Below are 21,734 nucleotides of genomic sequence, written 5' to 3' on the forward strand. Positions count from 1 at the left end.
CGGAGTTGTGGTTGGTGCGATTGCTGGGGTTGCTCTGTTGGTGGTAGCGGGCATTTGGTCCGTTCGCCGGCGCAGGAGACGTTCAAACGCAACACAGATGGCAGCGGCATATCTTCCTAAAGACATGAGGAAGATGCACGACGATGTATCGTTGCCGCTTCGGCCTAACGAAATGGACGCTCGTCCATGCCGAGTTGAGATGTATACGTCCTTAACACCTAAGCCAGAGCTTCCTGGGACTGAAAGTCATCCCATCGAGCTTGACGCCCAACAAAGCCATACAAGAGTGTAGTCTATAGATGTCTGCACATCGAATGAGAGTGTAATGATCCATGGAGACATTCATACCTGGTCATCTGCCCAGTACACATGTTGCCTCCCAACCAAGACTTTCTATGAAGACTTGCTACGAATGCTACCGTTATTACGACGTAGATCTACCCGTGCTATCAAAGGTGCGTTACCGCCGGATACGTGACGCGGCCGAGAAATCCGGAATGTATCGCTTGCCAAAACGACTCCAGGGTCTCGTTGAGCTGCAAAGACGACTCGCGCATCGACTTCGGCAGGCTGACACCACCGGCCGCTTCACTCAGCTGCTCGCTCATCCACTTGACGCGCTCGATGAATTTTGTGAAATCTCTCATTCTCGACTTCCATAGTCCTGTCCTGCCGATGGCAATAGCCTCTGTCTCTCTTCCGAAGCGTCTAACTCAGGCTTCTCTTCTGTGACGAAGGCACGACCCCTGATGGCGACAAATGCCGTCAGAATTGCCCCAATAACGGTGCCTGATGCGCCGAGTGTGATGTTGACTGGTGTCGGATCGCCGTGTAAGGGTCCATGAGTGAGAGCATCCAGGCCGGATTGGGCGAAGTTGACCAGGCCCGAGATGCACACTATGGTGCCATAAATACGTCCAAAAGTGGCGAACCCAAAAACCTTGGTTGCATAGTCCCTTAACGCTTAATTAGTAAACGTGTATATGAGTCGAAGTACAGGTAACAGCTTGGAAGAAACTTACGAGATGGCTGAATAGTAAAGGGGCCGGAAGAGAACGAAGAGAACCACGGTGGCGTATCCCGCCCAGCCGAAGGGCAAACAATTGAGGATGCCGATGACGAAAATCAGGGCAGTCAAGACGCCAAAAGTTGACGGTACGCTAAGATTATTTAGAAGAACGCCAATGAATGGAGTCGAGACGAGTCCACCGATAGGTAAGGAAACGTCGAAGAAACGGTTGATGGTGTTGGCGTCGGCCTCGGAGCCCAACATGTATCGGTATTGTGCATGAATAGTCGCAATAAAGTAGTTCATCCTCAACATTTGAACAATAGTAAGAAAAAGTATGAGGATGAACCATGGACTCTGGATCTGCTGGTGGGCAGGAACACCGTGAAGAACTCCCCACACTCCGCTGGCACCTTGACGTTCCTCGTTGACCTTGACACGTTCTTCTCGCTGTTCGGCGTCACCAGCGACTTCCTCGATTTGATCCAGCTTTGACAACCGCCGATCGGCTCGGGCATTGCGTACTCTGCGTAATTGTTCGGCATCATCGATATCGTCATCTGACTCATGCACATCGTGCGCCTCGTCTTGAACTTCCTCGATCTTTTGGTCTAGCTGGGGAATTGTGTGATAGGACCGAACCGGCATGTAAGCAAATTCGGCCACAACGATGAGGACTGGGATGACGATATAGGCGTAAAAGAACCTCTCAAGTGAAAACCCACCCTCTGTCGACTCGTAAATCGCGCGGTAGATCAAGAAAACAGCAGCAGACGCATCAAAAGCCCCAGTGACCAATGCAATAATGTGCCCACTGTACTTGGGAAATGCATTGGCGAGTTGGAAACTGGACACAAAAATAAAGGTTCCGCCGAGTGCCAGCAACATGTTTCCTAGGAAGTATCCGTCAAAGTTGGTGAAGTTGCGTGAAACTGCCATGAGGATACACCCCAGAGTGAGGCATACGGAGGAGGCGATCCAGCAAACCCGCCTGCCATAGCGATCAAGGACAGATCCAGCTAAGAGCGAGGACACATTGGCCGTGACGGAGGCAGCGATGAAGAATAGATTCAACCTAAGGTCTTGTTCGGTGCAAGGAAAGTTATCGCCGTTTTCCACCGTGCTCGGATCTTTGGCATCACAGAGATTGCTGTAGACGCCTTCGGCAATGAGGACAGGCTTAAGAGCGGCGAATCCAAAGACAATGCCGGCAGCTAGCCAACATGCCACTATACCAGTCCCTACTTGTACTGCCAGGCGTCAGTCTTGAGGTCGAAGGGACATTCTGCAGTGTTCAGACTTGTGCACTTACCCCATCGTTTGGAGTTGGAGACCTTGTAAGCAGCAATTGGCTTCTCGACGTGTACGGTCTCAATAGGTGCAAAGCTCAGGCGTCTCCAATGCGGATCGTCGTTACTACTCTCTAGATGGTCCGGGTTGAGTGTACCAAATATGGCCTCGTTGTTGCCGTTTGAAACGACTTGCTCTGTGGGACGCTCGTAGTCAAAGCCTTCGGCCTGGGTGACGTGCTGAGCGAGTGACATTAGCAGGGTAACGGGAACAGTATCCTTTGTGATGGAGAATGATGAATGGAAAAGGTGGATGGAGAGGGTTTGCAACTAGGCAAGAGTTGAACAGCAAGTCTACAGGATAAATGATAAGGAGTAAATGCCAAGCTGAGGAACGGGGGGAATCTTTACGTTTCTACCGTACCGCGTTGCGGTGATCTCTCCTACCGTGCAACACGCACCCTGCTATAGAATGCCGTGCCTGTGACGTAACAGGGACCAGTCGAGGAGGGGTGGGCAGAGAAAGTTCGAGCTTTCCAGCAATTTCCAAATGCCCGAGTGCATGGGCCAGCGGCCGGCTATCGGGGTGGAGCATCGCCGGATATGCGCCGGCAACGGCCCGGACTGTGAGCGGAGACTCGGCCCCGATTTTGGCTCGTTCACTGAGTGTATTGGCAAAACGGGATTTCACTCGGGAAACATCCCGGCCATGCCCTAGATATGGATGATGGTTCAGGCAGAAAGGAGGTCCATGTTCCTATGTCTGCAAGGCTCCAAGTCTCCAATTTTACAGTGGGCCCGGCCCCGACATTTGCATCTACGGTAATCCACTTTCGGATCCTTTGTGAATTGAATAAGATGGAGATATCTAAATGCGGTATCATTTGGAGCTCTTGAAACAATTCGGCTCTTTGAAAGCTGAATATTTGGTCGAAGGGAACTCGGGTTCAGAGCATTGATTTCACCAATAGAACTAAGGCTTACGGAGTGACCAGCTCATCACAACCATAAGCCGTCCAAAAATTCTCCGAGCATTGTTCAATTTGTGATCTGCATGTGGTCATGTGAGTCTCACAATCTACTTATGTGATGTTGAGACGGGACTTACTTGAACATCAGACACAAAGCCTCGACTGTCATAGGTAGATACGATAGGGAATTCTTAAACCATGGCAATTGCCCCTGAGTTTTGGTCGATCAACCCCAGAGTCTTGACGCTAACATTGGAACATCACCACATTACTTGACCATCTGCTTAGAGAAACGACACGGCGAAAATTTGCCAAAAGACAAAAAGCCAGTGAAGGAAGCAATCATTGGCAACAATCTCCATGTTGAGATACACGATGTCCTGGTGCCAAACCCCTGGACCCGAACAAGTCTTGATCAGGACCGCCTTCTCTGGGACCAATCCGAAAAATTGGAAAGTTCCCAAATTAAAGGCTCCCCATTTACCTCCTTAACCATGGCGATGACATTGCTGGCTGTGTCGAAATTGGTGAATGTATGCTCGGCTTTAAGAAAGGAGACCGTGTTGCGGCCTTTCACAAGATGGGCACCCCGCATGGAATTTCTACCGAATGCTCTATTACTTGGGCTCAGTTAACCTTTATTATCTCCGATAAGATCGATTTTGAAGGTGCGTACCCGTAGGCTTTCTCGTGTAATATTGAGTTCTCATAAATTGTCTTTCAGAGGCAGCTACAATTCCGCTGGCTGCTATGACCGCTGCTCTCGCTTTATACCAAAAGCTCAGTCTGCCGCTTCCTTGGGACCCAGTCAAGGAACGTCTGCCTCCCCTCCTCACTGGCGGTGTCACAGCTGTTGGAGCCTTTGCTATCAAGCTAGTAATCCTCTTCAACATTCACCCCATCATCGCCGTCGCCGGAAATGGTAGCTCCTATGTGGAGACATTGGTCAGTAAGGATAAAGGCGACGTGGTCATCGACTAAAACCGCAAGGAAGAAGACCACATTCTGGAGCAAATTCATCTCGCTGCAGGAAAGAAATCCCTTGTGTATGCTCTGGATGGTTATATCCGAGAACGAGACGATCCGAACCATTGCCAAGACCCTGGATCCAGGCAAAGGCAAAATCGCAATCTTTCTCCAGAACTTCCTCAGCGACATCATGGTCGAGGTACTGCATCCTACAATGGGAGCTGTTCATACCTCTAGAGACCCTTCGGGACCGCCCCTGGAAGACAGAGAGTTTGGAGCTACGTTCCATCCTTTCTTTGGGTGTGGATTCAATGAGGGATGGCTCGGTGGTCATTAGTGTGAGGTTCTCTCCGAAGGTCTTGGCTCCCTGGGGAGGGCACTCAACGACCTCGAAGCTGGCAAAGTGCCTGCTAAGAAGTATCTTCTACGGATTGCAATTACCGAGGGAGTCTCACCCTGGAATTGTGGTAGTCGATGAGCACTTATCATAGTCAAGGCTGTCAAGAAACTCACTTAGGGGATTGATGAGCAGTGAGCACTCGGCGACAAGAAACAGAAAGCTTCATTTTGCAATAACTGTACATGAATCATTTGACCACATGAGAAATAAAGGGATATGATGATGTAGCACATGATCAATCTTGACTTGATGTTACATCAAGAACCTTGCTCTTAGCGAATTTCTCCTGCCATTCCTTGTTGATATCGCGGTAGTCTTCTGGCCCATAAGGCGAGTACACCTCGGCCATGAATCCCTTTTTCCGGTATGGAACCAGACCAAGGTCTCCCATCAACAGGTCCAGGTACGGAACAGCGTCAAAGACGAAGCTTGGGCACTTATTGAAACCCCAGTCTGTAGGGTAGCGCCAGTTTCCAAAGCGGTTCAGCAGGACCGTGTCATATTGCAACTTTTTCATCGACGATTCATCACCAACTGCCTCGGTAGGATCATTCGCAAGTAGACCTGAAAAATAAGCACTGATCCACAGGCCTTGGATATGAGCCGTGATGATGTTGCTGAAGTTGCTGACCATGCCGATGAAAGCTGTGTCGCGTGTGCGCAAGAAGCGCTCCGACGGTGGTACAATGAAGTGATGAAGCATGTACGGAGTGAGAGTTCTGTACGGAGTCACTGCGTCATCGCTTTTGATGCCCTTCTGCTCAGTCAAGGGCACATAGTTCTTGTTCCACACTGGCTGATTCTTGAGTCTCGGGAAGCGCTCCAGAATCTCTTTGTCGGCTAGGTCAACTAGGTCGGCCTGGCCGGCAAGGTCCACTCGGGGCGCGTTCCCGATGGGTGCATGTGGTATACCGAGCTCCTTCTCGATACCCTCTGGAAGGAATTTGATCGGTGGGACGTGTTTCCAGCCGGTATGAGCCAGCAGAACCTCGGCGGGGAACTCAGTCCCATCGGAAAGGTGGACTTTTCCAGCGCTGAGGTGGTCAATCTCCCCGAGATGGACACTGACCTTGCCATCCTTGACCAGATCAAAAAAGTTGGTCTCGTAGTTGAGAATGCTGAAGCTGGTGCCAGTGAACATCGGCTCGGTCCAAGGCTTCAACTTTGCTGTGTCTGGGTGAGAGTCGTATGCATTGAGCGTCATGACATCGGCACCTAGTACTTTCCAAAAAATATCAACAATGGTCCGCCCAACAGCAGTGCCATGGAAAAAGTGACGTATGCGAGTATAGCCATCAGCTTCGCCCCACACGCATGGACTCAACCAGGTCAACATTCGCGTATCTAGTTTTGTCAGTCCAAGGCTACATGTAGTGAGGATCTCCAGAAGCAAAGGTATACTGACTCGCGAGCTTTTCCATCCATTTCTGGAGTGGTGTGACATAAGGAGGCGACATCCAGCAAGGTCCATGTCCAGTTGCTATCATTGAGTAAGTAAAAACTAACTCCCTAGACATGGATAAACTTACACCGGATGACCCAGTTCACCTTTACACCAGCAGTTGCGTACGAATAGACAGCGTCCCATGCAAATTTTGTGCCTCCAAAGACTGTCACAACTTTTGCAGTTTTCAAAGTATCGACATTCTGCTGAAAATGCTTGCCGTGAAAGATGCGACCGCCAAAAGACTCTTGGCCATCGAAATGGGGCAGCCATGGTTCCGAAGTCAAACCAGTTGCAACGATCAGTCGCCGTGCAAACACCTGTGTTTCTTCATCTTTGGCATTCGAAACTGTCAAGAACCACCCGCCTTCGCTTGTTTCTTGATGTTCTGCTACCAGGACCTTGTGGCTCGAACGGATCTTGTCGGTGATGCCAAACTTGTCGGCATATGCTTTGAGATACACGTTGATGGTTTCTCCTGGAATGTGCTGCCCTGGCTTGATGTGGAATGTCTCACTGTCCATAGGAAAGTCTGGATATTCATAAGTCCCTAACATGTTGTTGCTTTTCAAGCCCGGATATAAACGCTCTTCTGCCCAAGTACCACCGAGCGTGGGTTGGGAGTCAAAGACAGCGAGAGAAGACCCTGGCTGCGTGCAGTGATACTGCTTCGCGGCAGCCAAGCCATACCATCCTGTAAATTCATGTTAGTCAACGGTATTGCCTCACTGCTTTGGACCTAGATGAAGGTGTGTCTGGAAATATGTAGATCCAGAAGTTTGGGAAGAAATTACCTGCGCCCACCACAACACAGTCAAAGTTTTCCATTTCGTCAGCTGCGAACAGGATTCCGAGAGAATTGAGTGATCTGTACCGAAACAGTCGGAGACGCGCCGGGAAAGTAAATCTTGATGAACCTCTGCTCGAGGCGCGACTCAGGAGCGGCTAACGGGATGCGGTTGGCCAACGGCGACCAAGTTAGAATGAGACGACAACCGGGCGGTTCCCCGGGATCCCATGTCGTGCCGATCTTCTCTGTTTGGAAGGTGACACTACGTAGTACTTGCGGAAATAGACAGTTGGCGTGGATTTTCCAGATTGAGTAGTGTTCGCAGGGTTGCGAGCCCCTGAGTTTGTGTTTGACTGGAGGCTTGGCTGGAAATGTGTTTATTAAACTCTGAGAATTAGCCCCGGGTCCACTTTTCACGGACGAGAAGTACCATGCAGCCTGCAGGCTGGTTCAACAATTTCCTATATGGTTACATTCGGGATGACATTGAATGCGGGTGACTACGAGTGGCGTCCGTCGCGTCCGTCGGGAACTGGTCAAGGTTCCCCGCGACTGTATCAACGATTGACCGTTCTTCGTCGGGGCTACTCGCAATGAGGAGCCGTCAAAACGTAGAACCAACCGTACCCAACTCTTATGGACTAGGGGACAAATATGAGCGAACCAACAAGTGTGCCACATTGAACGGTTGGATGCTACCATTCACAGAGACACGTGCCATGAGCGAGTCAGCCGTCGACAAAAGGGTTTGGACGGCTGAAATACCCCTGCTCATCGAGACATGCACTTTGCCGATTCGCCGAACCTTTCGCATGCGTAAAAATTGGAGGGTGTGCTGGTCAACAGGTACGGTACCTTTCAATCCTTACTTTCTCCAGTCCAGGGTTACAACGAGCTGTTTGTTCGCCTGTCCGAAATTTTCATTGGCATGATGCGTAAGAAGGTAGGTACGGTATTGTTGGCAACTATATACGGAAGTGGCTAGCCAGAAATGCAACAACAAACCATCAGCGTACTTCGGCCATGGCAGCTTGACATGGCGAGGATCCTAATCACTCTGCAGCTTACCGTGGCCTTAGTTCCTTCAGCATAGAGGTGATGTGACCCAAGCATCACAACCCTATTTGACATTCTTCATTGTTATTGCGGCATGTCCGAAGTTACCCAATTGTTTGATCAAATACGTCCGTATTTTTTCCCTCAGTTCCAGGCACAAATTTGCTTGAATACTTTGGTTTCCGTGAGCACGGGCTTATCCACGTCCGTTGCACAATCCACGACCTGTCGTCGCGATCCCATGCCGTATCAAGCACGTGGATTTGGAAAAGGTTCGACATTATACTTTCACCCACTTCCGTTTTCGGCGTATGTAATCAACATCCAGGAAACCTCAAACAGTCTCCTGGTGGCACCGCTGGAGGGTATCAACGGGAATGGAGCCTAACCGCAGCCATAGTTGTGGATCGGCACCGGTCCTTTGGGCTTGACAAATGTCGATCGAATCGAGTAAGGACCTCTTTGAAAATGGAGTCTGGCAACAGATTATACAAAGCAGACACCCCGGGAACCTGCATGCCTTTCGGAGATTCTCCTGTCTCTTCTGGCTTGTTTTCTGTCTTTCATTCTGTCGTTTGTGTTTAATCTATTGAGAGACGGTCTTTACAACATCGGATTCTGGCATGTCGTCAATGGCCACTACTCGTGCCGCCATGGACCCCGCCGCGGCGGAGGCTGCCGCCGCTGCCGCTGCCGCTTCCGCGGCAATGCGGTCATTCACAATAGAGGCATGGACCCTCTTGACAGTTGGCATTCTTTTTACGATGTTGAGGACCTACGCCCGGGTCAGGTCTGTAGGGTTTAAAGGCCTTCAAGCGGATGACTACCTTGTCTGGGTCGGCGCGGTTAGTACATTCTGACTTGATCCGTATACTTTACTGAAGTCAACAACTCATGGCTAGATGTTCTATGTGATTGAGACTGCGCTGGCGCACTCCGTGGGGGCTGTTGCGAAGGGTATGGCGAATAACGCTATGACGGACGATCAACGAGCGGCTCTGTCCCCAGACAGCGAGGAATATCGACTGAGGTGAGTGGCTTGCGTCCCGAGTATGACTTTTCGCTGACCCTATTTATTCCAGGGTGATCGGTTCCATTATTCAGCTTTGTGGATGGTCAAGCTATTCCTTGTTATTATGGTCCCTTAAGGCATCACTGCTGGTATTCTATCTGCGACTGACTGTGAGTTATGAACTTGGGTGTTGATTCCAGCTATTACCCGGATATTGACCAGGAATAGGCGGGCTTGGGTCGGGGCTACCGACTTCGCATCTACTTTGGCTTCGGTTTCCTAGCCGTCAGTTGGATCGTCGTCATCATGAATCTCTTCCTTGCTTGTCGTCCCTTTCACAAGAACTGGCAGATCAATCCTAACCCTGGAAGTAAGATGGTACCGAGTTTATTGATTCAGCTCGGAACATTTGGGTTGACTTGATTTCCTTGTAGATGTCTGTCAACCAGCTATATCCGACCAGGTTGTTTGGGTATACCTGGCGTTTAACGTTACCACGGATTTGTACCTTTTTACGATTCCCCTTCCAATGCTGTGGCAAGCTAGGCTTAAGCCCATAAAAAAAGGGGGCCTCATTTTCCTCTTCAGCGGCGGGCTATTTGTTATTGTCTGCGCGACCCTGCGTTGCATCCTGATTGTTACGGTGAGTTTCCATTGCCTCATCGTACACAAACTTTTACTCATCAATCCCGACTCAGGACCCCCAAAATGGTGCTCAGCTAGCCGGATCTTGGGCTGTTCGAGAGACCTTTGTCGCAGTCATCACCGCAAACATGCCAATGGTGTTCTCAATCATCAAGCTTTGGCTGGGCCCTGTCTTTGGCTCTCTTCTCACTTCACTGCGATCAACTCAGAAGGTCACGGACGCGACACCGAAAGAAATACGCACTTTTGGCGGCGGCAGCAACCAAAGCTGGCGAGGGCGCGGTCCTCCCTCAGCATACCCAATCACCAACATAACCTTCAATGAGAGCGAAGAACGCATAGTGAAAGAGTACAAGATGCAAGACCTCAAAGCCTGGGGAGACCCTCACGCTGAGCCAGCCGGAATCAAGAGATCAATTAGCATCAGAAGAAGTCACAGCAACCGGCGGAAGAATACTGATATTCGCAAGGATGTAGAAGTTGCCATCACCACCGAATACGTGCAACCGGCGATAGACAAGGAGGGCAACGCTAAGGCACTGTCACCGAGAACCTTGACCTTTGCCAGAGGACCGAAGAGAAAATCTCTGAACAATCCTAACAATTAGATACGATGACGAAGATGATGGCGATTCCGGGAGTTGATAATTTAGCATTGAAATTCACAACCAGCTCTTTGTTTTAGGTATACAACGAAGACTTACAACAGGATCAAATCCAAATATTTGTGCAGTTACAACAAGAAAATCTTTCTGTCGAATTAGGCACCTGTGTTTAGTGATACAGATTGTTGGGCGTGCGAAAGGTAAATAGCATGCACAAAACCCAATCAGTACTAGTAAATACTGGAATGTGGAAGCCTTATCACTACCCTTGTCTTTAGGCATCTGTGAATGGAGCATCTTGCCGACGATGAATAGCCTATGAGCTTCTATACAAACTGATCTTTTGTTTCACTGCGTTATTGCCCAAATCTGTCTGCCTGGTTGCTTGGTCGACCGATCCTAGGCAGTGATTATCTGACAGTTGTGACTGACCTTGGCACGATGGGGTGAAGCTGGCCAATTATCAAGGCGTCGAGTCGAACGAGATGCGAAACGTTTTCGCACTAGTGAAAAAAGGCTTCATAAGACATAAGTCCCTCTGAGAATCGCAGGTATGACGAGAAGCTCTTCTCAGAGTCACAGCACTTCATTGGATTTTCCCAACGCAGTATTGACGTTGCAATTCAGTCGCCATGGACGAGTATCACATCAAACACACGCCCTGGTACCGGGCCTCCACTGAGGCTTTTAGCGCCAAAGCAGCCAAGAGGGACAGGGCCTGCCCAGAAGATGCGAACACTACCTCCAACCCGGACATGATCGTTGCGGCTCGGCTTCGGCCGGTTCTAGATGAAGAAGTAGCCGCTGGTCTTATCCGTGGAGTCTTCCCTCGGGCAAGCGGCAATGGTGCCGTAGACATCCACCAGATCCGAAAGCACGTTAAGCCACTGGGGCCTCCGACGCTAATGGTATGCTGCAGTCTGCTTGCTAAACCGTCGATTTATCAAAGTTGACACACTCTGCAGACCACTTCAGTCCGCCTTGACAGAGCATACGGCCCAGAAGACACATCTGAACATATATACCAAGATTTGGTCGAGCCATTAGTTCCTTGGGCATGGAGTGGCGGCGTAAGTACCATGTTTGCCTATGGCCAGACTGGATCGGGCAAAACCTTCACCGTGAGTGCGATAGAAAAGCTGGTCGCCCAGTCGCTCATGAACGGCCGTCTGGAAGGGGAGCGTAAAGTGTACGCGTGCATAATCGAGCTGGCTGGCAACTCTTCTTTCGGTATGTTTTGTGGAAATCTCCCCTTTTCAAGGCGCATATCGCTCTAACAAGGTCCTTTTCAACTAGACCTCCTGAACTCTCGCAAGCCAATCTCAGTCTTGGAGGATTCTTTCGGTGTCACACAGCTTGCCGGCGCTGTGGAACACGAAATCACTGAAGCAGCCACCTTGCTCGAGCTCATAGAAAAGGCAGCGAGCTTCCGTCGAACAGCATCGACTTTCAAGAATGATGCATCTTCTCGCTCCCACGCCATTTGTCGCATCCGCATCGAGAGCCCCATGCCAACGGCCGAGGACGGGCTGCTCTATCTTATCGACCTGGCAGGCTCGGAGGCCGCCCGCGACGTAGAGAACCACACGGCCGACCGTATGAAAGAGGCTCGTGAGATCAATACGAGTCTTTCGGTACTGAAGGACTGCATCAGGGGTAGGGCAATGGTTGACGCGGCTCCTCTGACGGGCAAGACCAAGAAACCAACTTACATCCCATTCCGACAGAGTTCACTCACAAAGATTCTCAAGCACGTCTTTGATCCCGCAGGAAGACGCAGCTGTAAGACTGTGGTAATTGCTTGTGTCAATCCTAGTCTTCCAGACGCTGGCGCCGGCAAGAATACTCTCAAGTATGCCGAGATGTTGCGGGTGTTACTACCCAAAGCCAAGCCTCAGTCTTATGACCCCGAGACCCCTGCAACCTGGGACAATGAACAGTTGAAGAGTTGGGTCAACACCAACGTGAGTTAATCCTCCAGAGTAATCGTAGAACGAAAACTAATGTGTTCAAGTCTGGAAACCCGGCCATATCTAGCAATATCCTCGCGCCCTCCGAGACAGGATCGCTCCTCCTCCGCCTCCCTACGCCCGAGTTCCTTAGCCGCTGCTTACAGACACCGGGAGTTGATGCAGATCAAGCTCGTGCATTCCAAGCCAAATTCTGGCGCTTGCACATTGACTCGCAAAAATCCCGCACAAAGAATTCGGATACTATGAGCGAGACAGATTTTGCCGAGGGGAAGGGCCGGAAGACAGCCATGAACCAGGAGATGCTATCTTCTAGCGTAGACCCAGACTCAAAGGCAGTGGACGTCCCTTTCAAAGATCGCATCCGTCCCGGTATGGTTGTGCGTTGGTCACCACCTTCGACCTTTCCGCTGGGGCTTCCTGGGCTGAACATGGTCGTTGTCCTGTGCCCTCATTCGGCTGTCGGATCAAATGTCAGGGACCTCAGTGGTAACTTCGTCAACGAATCGGGAGTCATCTCAACGCAAGGAACCAAGTACCTCTGCGCCATTGTCCTCCCCGGTTTCATGGCTGACTCGTATGAATTGAGTATGTGGCGACATATTGTTGTAGACGTGGATCAGATGGAAGCGGAGGTGCTCCTAGAATACGATTCGGGAACGAGATACTACTACATTACCCTATAATTCAATCAACCATAGTTTGAATTCTCTACTGACACTGAATACACTCAATGCCAATCATGCTAATGTCTACCACCAGTCCACCTCCTAGTAGTACATTTGGCTCTGCATGACACTTGCCAAGTATGTTGTCTGACTCAAGCGATAATCATCCACTTCGACAAATGACTTGGATGATGGGTCGCTATTGGCGTTGAAGACAAAGTTATGTCTGGTTCTGTTCGAGTTTTCAACAGCCCACGCCGGCCATGTAGGGGTATTGGAGACTGTAATGGGTCACGTTAGCAGAGGCCCACGGTTGGGATATGCGGGAGTACACCAGCGTACCTCCATGATTGTTTGGGTTGAGATCCGACACAAAAGACGCCCATGCCCTACCCATGAGCTCCGATGCCGCCACGAACTGCGTTTCGCTCATCGTTTCTGCGTCAAGAGCGTCAAAGATGAACGAGACGTCCATTGAATGGTGCGATCCCAGGCGCGGCGTCGTGCTGGGAGGCAACAGATTGACACGAGCTGAATACGCTCTCGCTCCAGCAGCGGCCCAGGCTGTGAGTGTCATACGTCTAGAAGTTGTTTCGACGACATCGGTATGGAACTCGACCCCACGCTTCCACTGAGATCCGTAAAGCTGATCGTCCTCAACAGTCGGGCTATACCCGACCGGAAGCCCTGTGCCGTTGGCGTTGGGGTAAAGTCGTTCAATGGCGGAGACGGTGGAATTATCTGGGCCCCCGGCTGCAATCAGAGCTCTAAAGTCCTCGTCTGTGTCAAGCTTCCCACCAAACATGAAGACTGTTGCCTCGTCGGTGGTGGTAGAGTACATGATTGGCACACGGACGAAGTGGCCTCTGTTAAGAGACGCCGTGGGCCCATCTTGAAGGAAGTCGCCATCGACCTGAGTGAGCCAAGGACCGAGTCCGGTACCTGAGAATACCGGTGTGTTGCTCACGTTGAGGGCGGCAGATATGGTCTCGACGGGTAGGTTGCGAAGACACTCCAGTGGACTAACCGCCTCGGAACAAGAGGTAGTCTCTGTCAGATTCAGATAGAGATCCTTGGTGTAAGCGGCCGGATCTTTCACGTTGTAAGGCCACTTTTCGACCATTCCACCGCTTTGCATGATTGCGCCGTGGAACAGACCGTCGTCTCTGCCTCCGTAGGCTATGAGTTGTTTACCAACAGACAAGCCTCCAGAGCTTTGGCCGAAGATTGTGACCCGGCGCGGGTCACCGCCGAAAAAGCCAATATTTTCTTGTATCCAATGAAGTGCCAGGCGCTGGTCTCGTAGGCCGTTGTTGGCACTGCCGTTGGCTTTCACCTCGTCGGATCCCCAGAGGAAACCAAAAGCCGAAAGCCGATAGTTGATGGAGACGGCTATGAGTGGCTTCCGTGCCGCGGAGGCTTGTCGCACAAAGTTGGTCAGATTGTTGTCCCGGGATGAACCCCCGTACAAGCCGCCGCTATCATGAAAGTCAGATTTATAATTGTTCGCATCAAGGTTGACTTGAGATCTTTTGAGACTGACCCATGAATCCATACAGCGACTGGTAGAAGTTCAATGCCGCTTACATTACTCGGGCGAATCACGTTGAGTGAGAGACAGTCTTCAGACATTGGATGGCTGGGAGGAGCCTGCAGCCGTGTTAGTAAGTACGTGCATGAGCCACATGTCCCAGTGCCCAGTAGTTTTGAAGCTTAGGGTATGCTTACAGTGTATTGCATGCAAATGTTTCCATACTCCGTTGCCGGACGAGTTGCATTCCACTTCGAGTTGATGCTTTGCGGTGCCTTGAAGCGGAAGTTCCCAATGGGAGGCATGGCATACGGTACCCCAAGGAAAACATCTTGCTGGTAGTTGGGAAGAAACAAGCCCTCGTAGGAACCGTTCAAAACCTTCACAGTTGGCCCTGCTGAAACACGATGAACAATGAGCAGAATCAGAGTTGACAATACTGTCGGACGGCTAAACCCAAAGTAAAGCATGATGAAGGTTAACTGAAGGGGTGCAGTTCATGAGACTAACAGCGAAGCACACATGTACGCTTCAAGATCGGTGCGTGCTTCAAAGTCATATAAGTTGACGATACTGGTATCTTCGTCGTCCCCAAAATCGCATCGGCTTGGCTGGGAGATGTCTTATAACGAGGGCTGGCCATTTTGATGCCGTCCAAGCCAGTTAGCCGTCATTTGGAGGGCGAGGGTCAGGTATCCGATGATAAGGTGCCAAGAACTTGCCGACGAGGTACAGATTGCCGGGTGGGGCCCAATAATCTGGCGGGGTTCGGTGACAGACAGCCGATGGTTGAATAAAATGCTGAAATCGGCACCGCCCTGAACTTCGTAGTCGACGATTGAGCAAAATCCAAACTCCTCTTTGGGGGCTTTCTAAAATATCCATCGCACACATTTCAGATAATATCTTATGCCCCTCGAGTGCGCAATGCCGTCGATGCGCCCGTGTTGGCGGCTCCTTGACACCTGCGCAGTCGTGGCGTCAACTAGAGATGGGAAAAATAGAGAAAGCACAAGCGTAGAGTTTTCCTGGTCAATTATCACAGCGCAAGACGTTGTCTCGGTAGGCAAATCGTGGTGTTGCTGGTATTGATGGCGATATAAACTATTTCCGTGAGATTATGACACCAAGTCCCGGACAACGTAACGAAGGTTGCATAATTTGCGACCGGCGCGAGCTTGAGCTGGAAATAAAATCAGTCATGATTGGCTGTGATGCCGCAAGTATATGCGCCCTCTATATAAATGGCTCTTCCATGATGAATCTTCGCTACCCTCAAATTCAATCCAACTCTGACGGGTTCCGCAAGTCGACCAGTCGTTGGATTCTTCTTCATCTATCACGACCTAATCTCTCTTCGTCGTCTTCCGTCAGCTCGTACGCAGGCCGGAAAGCCGCACCATTCTGTCCTTCGGTCTTCAATTGGGGGTTGGGATGGGTATCTTTTGTTCCGCCTAAACTCGTGTAGCCCTGGATAAAATCAGTCATCTCATCTCGGCTTCCCTTAATTGACCCATCTTACCTGATCATATAGAGGACAGTATGGAATCTGCAAATGCCGGATGAACTAGCTTTTGGTCAACCCATATTCTCGTGCCGGTATGCTTTCTTCCTTGCGCGCTGGGTCTTCAAGGACCGAAGGCCTGTCTCATAACTTACTGCCCAAATTTCGGCTAGAGAGGATAATCAGCAAGCAGATTCACAGATCCTTGGATGTCATAGGAAACGGACCATAATGCCAATCAATAACAGGATGCACCCGCATGAATGCAGGCCACCCGGAGTCCGTGGGATCAAAGTCTGTCAACTTCTCGCCATGGGGGTCTGTCCTCCTTGTCCCTACGAAAATTGCTTTTACGTTTGGTCTGTCTGCTAGGTATGCCTCCAGTCCATCTTTCATTGACATGGCATATCGTTTTACGTCTAAGTGGTATTCGGAGCTGGAGGTTTCCACAAAGTCGTCAACTTCGGCGAATGGATGCTTTGATACGATGTACACTGCCTGGAATTCAGCGGGAAAAGAGGTCGTGCCGTTCGAACCGTTCGTCTGAGAGGAGGCTTTCTGAGGGGAGGGGAATCGACGTGCGAGGGCGGCAAGCAGGATAATTAAGAGTACGAGGCCTATCACAGAAGTCTGTCAGCATCAGGCGCCAGATTGGTGGAGGTGACGGTTTGCGACACGGACGATTCGCAAGTCCACTGGGGAGACAGGCAGGATACAAGATGAGAGCACATACAGTCTTTTCCACCATTGTAGGAAATTGATATCTGTTCCAGGCTGCCTCGGCGCATTAGCAACACACGCGAACGCAAGATGAGAGCTGACATGGCGTGTCGCGCACCTATATCTTGCCAACGTCTCGTCTACGACACCTATTGACACGCGCAGCTGTTTCTGAACATTCCGCAGAATCTCTGTCTCTTGCTCCTCCGCTAGGAAAGCATCGAGCCTGTCCTTCAGCTCATAACACACGTCTTGGAAACTCCGCGGGGACGGCTTGGATGAGTGGGGCTTGGCGGGGTAGGTGTTGGCAGCCGCAGCAGCGTGCTCGCCGTTCTCGTATGACATTGCGGATGGATGTCTTCGAGTCTGCTTGGATCGACGAGTAAGGGAACAGCAGTGTGATTGCAAGTGTTGAGAAGAGCCAAGGTGGCAGGAGGCGGGTGGGCGGGAGGAGTGGAATGGGACGGAAAGCTGTCGACTCCGTGTCCTGTCGCAGGCGGCGATGGCGGGGATGTGCGGACGGGCGACATTGCCATTTTGCCGGCTTATCTAAGATGCCCGAAGGCCGGTGCCTCGGAGCCCCGACCGCCTTCTTCCTTTAGTTTAGCGTAGCACGTGCAAGGTTACTCATCAGGTCTAGCGGCCCGGCCGGAACCGAGACCCCGAAGAACCTGGTGCGCCGAGGCCACATGTTCCTGACTCAGGGTCCATTTGGTCCACCGCGGACTTGTTCCGGAAACAACCCTGCCGCCAGCCTCACAGCGACTGTCACACCGGGAGACCTTGTCGAAACTCTGTGCCATTACAACCTTAACCATTCATTCTTCATTCCACGACACGCCTCAGTCAAAGTGCCCGTGAGATTGGCTTTCCAGCGGCTGTCAAATACATGATTGGGCAGGGTTACGCTGCATGCTTCTTCCACAGGCTGATGTCTTGCTCACTCACGCCGACGACAAATGAAATCTGTAAGATGAATGCAATTGCAGCATCAGATGCCTCTTCGCGGCTGATTATTACTACTCTGTCGTCTTGGATAATTCCTATGATATACATGAAAATTGACCCCAACGCCTAGCTAAACACATGTACCACAATATCCCTCCGCCACACGGCCCTGTCGGCATTGGCCTGGTATCCATTAGGTCAAATCCCCCTTCTTCCTCTCTTTACCCCTCGCTAGTTGATTCCGACAACGATCGAGACCGAGACAGACGCCTCGCAGGGATGATGTATGATCTGGGAGGCGGGCTCAGAGGTGTCGCGACCTCCTCATCCAACGGCCCAAATACGTCAGATCCATCATCCGACTCTCCCGCCGCCAGCGCTGGGGTGATATCTGTCACTATAGTCAACCCTTGACTCATTCCCTTTTGGATCTGAGGCGCATCTGGTGGCATTTCCGGCGCCAGGTTCGCCTCCAAGTCCATCTCCATATCCGCATCAAACGTCGTATGGCCCTGGTTGCTTTGCTGGCTGTGACTCCCAAATGCTTCCCCATTGATCCGCTTTCGAGACAATTTCGCCTCGGCGCTTGCTTCGGAACGTTGTCGATTGTAGTACTGCGAGGAAGTGGGTCTCGTGGAGCGAAGGAGAGGGCGAAGTGTCGGTATGCAAGCGCAAATCACTGCGCAACAGAGCTCAACTTCGGACCAGATTAATGATGGGATTACGTCCCACGTCACGTCCGCTGTGAAGACATGAGTGAGCGTAGACATCCTGACGACAGAGATGGCTGTCGTGCTTGGGAACTATGTCAGGGCCAAGCTCTATTGAGGTGGGAGATCACAAACTCACATGAATCCGACACCAAAAGTAACTATCAGCGCAGCCTTTTGAGCTCTTTTCAAATTCAAGCTGCTCAAAAGCGGGATCGGCATGCAGAGAATGATCATATCCGTCACTAAATGAACCGCGGCTGTTGCCATCCACCATGCTCCCTGGTTGTACCGCTCGAACTCGAACGTGTCGCCTCGCCAGGTCGGAGCACTGATGGCGACGGATGATACCACCACTGCAATGCCAAATATAGCAATAAAGCCCAGCATTACATCGCATACGAGGCAAAACTTGGGATGAGCGAATACTCGGCGGTACTGGAGAAGCAAAGCTATTTTTATCACGATAAAGGTGATGTGATAGGACAAGGTTGCAGCGATTGTCATCTATCAGAAATGTTATCATCCCAAGTCATGATCAAACAGCAAAGGGATCCACAAACCCTGCGACCCGTTTGTTGGACGTCCACGGGAACAGTCCAGATATGCCTCCCTAATCCGACGGTAGTGCCTTTGAAACTATTAGCAAATGCCTCCTCACTCAAGTTGCAACACTTTAACGGGCTTACATATGGAAAAGGTAGTGCCGGTGAATACTGCCAAAACCTAGCATGATCGAATCAGCTTCCAATCTTCTTGCTTCTATGTAGGTGATAGGATGCAGGCGCTTACAAATGAAATGACGAGGAGAGTGTCGTCTAAACCCCATTTCTTCAATACTAAAGCCCGTACATAGACACGTAGGACGACGAAAATTAACGCAATTGCAAGAAAACCTGCCGTCATGCCAATGAGTAGCGGGCCTCTGGTGGCGTCCGTGTACGGCGGGGTTGGGTCCCCTGCCTGCCGTCTGAAGCTTTCATTGTGCATCGCGGCTCGTCGCAAACCCTCCCGTCCCCGTCGATGAAGTTTTTGTGACGGGGAGCACCTGAGAGCCGTCCTGGGATTCCAAGATGATTTCGAACTTTTTGGACTTCTATAACGAAATGGGATTGAAAAGATTCCGTAAAGTCAATGCGACAATTGAGAATACTGATGCGAGGATGCCAGGGGCAAATAGTCTGGACCCGGGCACGTTTAAGACAACTAAATGTAAAGAAATTCGTGGAATATCACAAGATAGACCTTGACGTTAACACTCGCCGTGTCCGGCGAACCTGAACAAACATCGAGGGGATAACATCTTGAAACCAATCACCGCATGCAGCCGCGCCACAATATCCTTCAGCAGCCAACATACAGACGGCTGGAGTTGTAAAAGCCAGAGCCAGCCCCTTCCACCCCACAGCATCGGGCCAATCTACATGAGCAGACAGCCAGCCATTGATATGGTGGATTGGCCTGGCGAAATCGGACAACCTATCAGAGCCGGCGATGGACGTCGAGCGCCACACATCTAGGTCCCAGTCAGTGCCAGTGAAGGGCTGAAAACGATGGGGCACGAAGCCACCGGCGCCGTTCCCCGAGATCTTCGGCGAGAGCTAGCGACACTAGATTGGCGTCAACCGCCAGGATCTAGATTCCCGGTAAACCGGATACAGTTCACTGCTAGCTCGTCTGTTCTGCGTGGCCTTTTGCAAAGGTGGCGAGTGCGAGGTGGGAGGCCTGCAAGCCGTATTTTCACATGCAAGTCTCCAACTACAGCAAACCCTCAGATTCCCTGTGATAATGTATTGAGTCGTGACTCTGTTTGATGCTCAGGTGACGCCTTTTGAAGTGATCTCAGATGGTCAACGACGAACTCTTGTCTCTGTCAAAATGGTAGTTGGAACTGAATATGCGGGTGCACTTTGCCGGAACGCGATCATGGAAATTTGGCCTTGTGCTTTGATCGAAAATTACTGAGATGCGACTGCACTAGTAGAACGATCTGCCTTTCGCAACGGGCGTTCTCGATAACTTGAAGCAAACACGTTGCTAGTTTTCAACAGGAGACAACGATTTCAAAGGATGTGGTAGAATAACTTGGCTGCTCAAGGGACGCCACATTGACTGATGCGTCTCGAGTTGCTGACAAGCGCGAGCTGGATATTATTGGCATGGTCTATTCTGAATCCGGAACTTACGTGGAAGTAGAACGAGCGTATTCAATCAAACCCAGCATTCGCTTCATGATGACGACAGTGAGATGCACTGGACAATGCCAGCCAAGTGAAGGACACGGGGACAATCATATGAGGTATCATTGCCTTTGCTCGTTATTTCATCCCCGGTAACGATGTGCAGTAATAACAATATATAGGTACAGTGTGAACGCTCGTACCAGAACAGCCCGCCGAATTTCCTTCAGGCAGGCAACCTATAGTTCAGTGCATTCAATTGAGCCTCAGTAAGCGGCGTAACAGACGTGTGCTCCAAGCCAGATGGGAAGCCGGACGTGCTTCCAGCTTGCCATCTAGGTGACTGGATATTGCAACGGGCAGAATGGCACATACTGAGTTGGCCTATTCGCAAGAGTGAAGCAGTCCCGAACCGGGCTGAAGGTGACTGAGTCCTTGAAGGTAGTGTATCCGATGCGGTCGAGCGTTGCGGTGGCCCGTGTCGGGCGGTCCAGAAGACATGTCAACGGGCCTTTGCATCGGCCCATACAATGCCGGCAGTGCCGGCCTCCACGATTCAGCGTGGGAGCAGACCAGTCGATGAGGTTGCTTGACATCCAGATTACGATACCCCCGCTCCCGGTTCTTGTGGCCTTGTCCCAGTTGAAGCCCGAGGCATTGAGGCCAAGGTCTATTGACACTGAGCTTGATGACTTTGGTATCTTGGTTGAACTCGACTCACCAGCGGCAATGGTGTCGTTCATTCCACGCGAAAAGAATGGGGATATTGGAAATTAACATCGTACATATGCTCATGTCAGTGGCGATGAGGCGATCGAGTTGAGGCCGGACCCTTGGCATCAAGTTCTTGAATTCCGTCGCAAAAGAGTTCATCTGAATAAAGAGCGTAGAGGTTCCTATCGCTGATGCTTGTCTATGGTGCGGCTAGTCATCTATCTCTGAATCGGGGTAGCGTCTTGCCAAGCTCTCTCGACGTGGGGACACAAACCCCCATAGACGGTGTGATTGCGTCCGTTCACGGGGTTAGTGCATGGGGAAGACGGGCCTCTTTCGGTAGATACCCCATAGAGGGCCACAATGCTCTGCGGGGGGAACATCGGGGGTTACCACAACTCGCTTGCAAACCTTGTTCTGACCCCTTGCTCATGATGCCATCGTGTGGGTGTGCGCGCGTAGACTTCCACGGAATCCGTTAAACTCACTGTGCCAATAGCGTCAAGTGTTTAACCGCTGCTTGAATCCACACGAACCTGAAAGGTAAGGGTTGCGAACCGAGTTTGAAACCGCCCAATTATGAGGTATTGAGGGAAGCG

General features: G+C 50.9%; 9 protein-coding genes across 9 annotated transcripts; 3 read left to right on the forward strand and 6 right to left on the reverse strand.

The window, feature by feature from the left end:
* Positions 1-643: 643 nt before the first annotated feature.
* CORC01_04642 (major facilitator superfamily transporter) lies at positions 644-2,553 on the reverse strand (the record flags this gene model as incomplete). Its single annotated transcript, XM_022616289.1, has 3 exons — positions 644-956; positions 1,023-2,259; positions 2,322-2,553. 3 exons carry the CDS (start codon positions 2,551-2,553, stop codon positions 644-646), a joined length of 1,782 nt encoding a protein of 593 aa, XP_022477140.1.
* A 1,296-nt stretch (positions 2,554-3,849) lies between these two features.
* On the forward strand, positions 3,850-4,250 carry CORC01_04643 (alcohol dehydrogenase; the record flags this gene model as incomplete). The annotated part of the gene is made up of 2 exons (XM_022616290.1): positions 3,850-3,937; positions 3,994-4,250. The coding sequence occupies 2 exons, from the start codon at positions 3,850-3,852 to the stop codon at positions 4,248-4,250; spliced, it is 345 nt and encodes a 114-aa protein (XP_022477141.1).
* Positions 4,251-4,873: 623 nt separating this feature from the next.
* Positions 4,874-6,910, reverse strand: CORC01_04644 (uncharacterized protein; the record flags this gene model as incomplete). The annotated part of the gene is made up of 4 exons (XM_022616291.1): positions 4,874-5,982; positions 6,044-6,118; positions 6,168-6,776; positions 6,877-6,910. The coding sequence occupies 4 exons, from the start codon at positions 6,908-6,910 to the stop codon at positions 4,874-4,876; spliced, it is 1,827 nt and encodes a 608-aa protein (XP_022477142.1).
* A 1,641-nt stretch (positions 6,911-8,551) lies between these two features.
* Positions 8,552-10,193, forward strand: CORC01_04645 (uncharacterized protein; the record flags this gene model as incomplete). Its single annotated transcript, XM_022616292.1, has 6 exons — positions 8,552-8,773; positions 8,831-8,958; positions 9,011-9,110; positions 9,169-9,310; positions 9,375-9,583; positions 9,639-10,193. The coding sequence occupies 6 exons, from the start codon at positions 8,552-8,554 to the stop codon at positions 10,191-10,193; spliced, it is 1,356 nt and encodes a 451-aa protein (XP_022477143.1).
* A 629-nt stretch (positions 10,194-10,822) lies between these two features.
* Positions 10,823-12,846, forward strand: CORC01_04646 (kinesin motor domain-containing protein; the record flags this gene model as incomplete). The annotated part of the gene is made up of 4 exons (XM_022616293.1): positions 10,823-11,098; positions 11,156-11,420; positions 11,487-12,154; positions 12,205-12,846. The coding sequence occupies 4 exons, from the start codon at positions 10,823-10,825 to the stop codon at positions 12,844-12,846; spliced, it is 1,851 nt and encodes a 616-aa protein (XP_022477144.1).
* An 84-nt stretch (positions 12,847-12,930) lies between these two features.
* Positions 12,931-14,829, reverse strand: CORC01_04647 (carboxylesterase; the record flags this gene model as incomplete). The annotated part of the gene is made up of 4 exons (XM_022616294.1): positions 12,931-13,109; positions 13,171-14,306; positions 14,372-14,478; positions 14,557-14,829. 4 exons carry the CDS (start codon positions 14,827-14,829, stop codon positions 12,931-12,933), a joined length of 1,695 nt encoding a protein of 564 aa, XP_022477145.1.
* Positions 14,830-15,691: 862 nt separating this feature from the next.
* CORC01_04648 (phosphoadenosine phosphosulfate reductase) lies at positions 15,692-16,928 on the reverse strand (the record flags this gene model as incomplete). The annotated part of the gene is made up of 6 exons (XM_022616295.1): positions 15,692-15,829; positions 15,882-15,926; positions 16,019-16,032; positions 16,091-16,480; positions 16,597-16,637; positions 16,702-16,928. 6 exons carry the CDS (start codon positions 16,926-16,928, stop codon positions 15,692-15,694), a joined length of 855 nt encoding a protein of 284 aa, XP_022477146.1.
* Positions 16,929-17,752: 824 nt separating this feature from the next.
* On the reverse strand, positions 17,753-19,231 carry CORC01_04649 (uncharacterized protein; the record flags this gene model as incomplete). The annotated part of the gene is made up of 5 exons (XM_022616296.1): positions 17,753-18,326; positions 18,381-18,748; positions 18,805-18,872; positions 18,931-18,967; positions 19,034-19,231. The coding sequence occupies 5 exons, from the start codon at positions 19,229-19,231 to the stop codon at positions 17,753-17,755; spliced, it is 1,245 nt and encodes a 414-aa protein (XP_022477147.1).
* A 1,525-nt stretch (positions 19,232-20,756) lies between these two features.
* Positions 20,757-21,164, reverse strand: CORC01_04650 (glycoside hydrolase family 43; the record flags this gene model as incomplete). The annotated part of the gene is made up of 1 exon (XM_022616297.1): positions 20,757-21,164. One exon carries the CDS (start codon positions 21,162-21,164, stop codon positions 20,757-20,759), a length of 408 nt encoding a protein of 135 aa, XP_022477148.1.
* Between the last annotated feature and the right edge of the window lie 570 nt (positions 21,165-21,734).

This window comes from Colletotrichum orchidophilum (assembly GCF_001831195.1).
Source record: "Colletotrichum orchidophilum strain IMI 309357 chromosome Unknown Scaffold_31.1, whole genome shotgun sequence".
Taxonomy (NCBI): domain Eukaryota; kingdom Fungi; phylum Ascomycota; class Sordariomycetes; order Glomerellales; family Glomerellaceae; genus Colletotrichum; species Colletotrichum orchidophilum.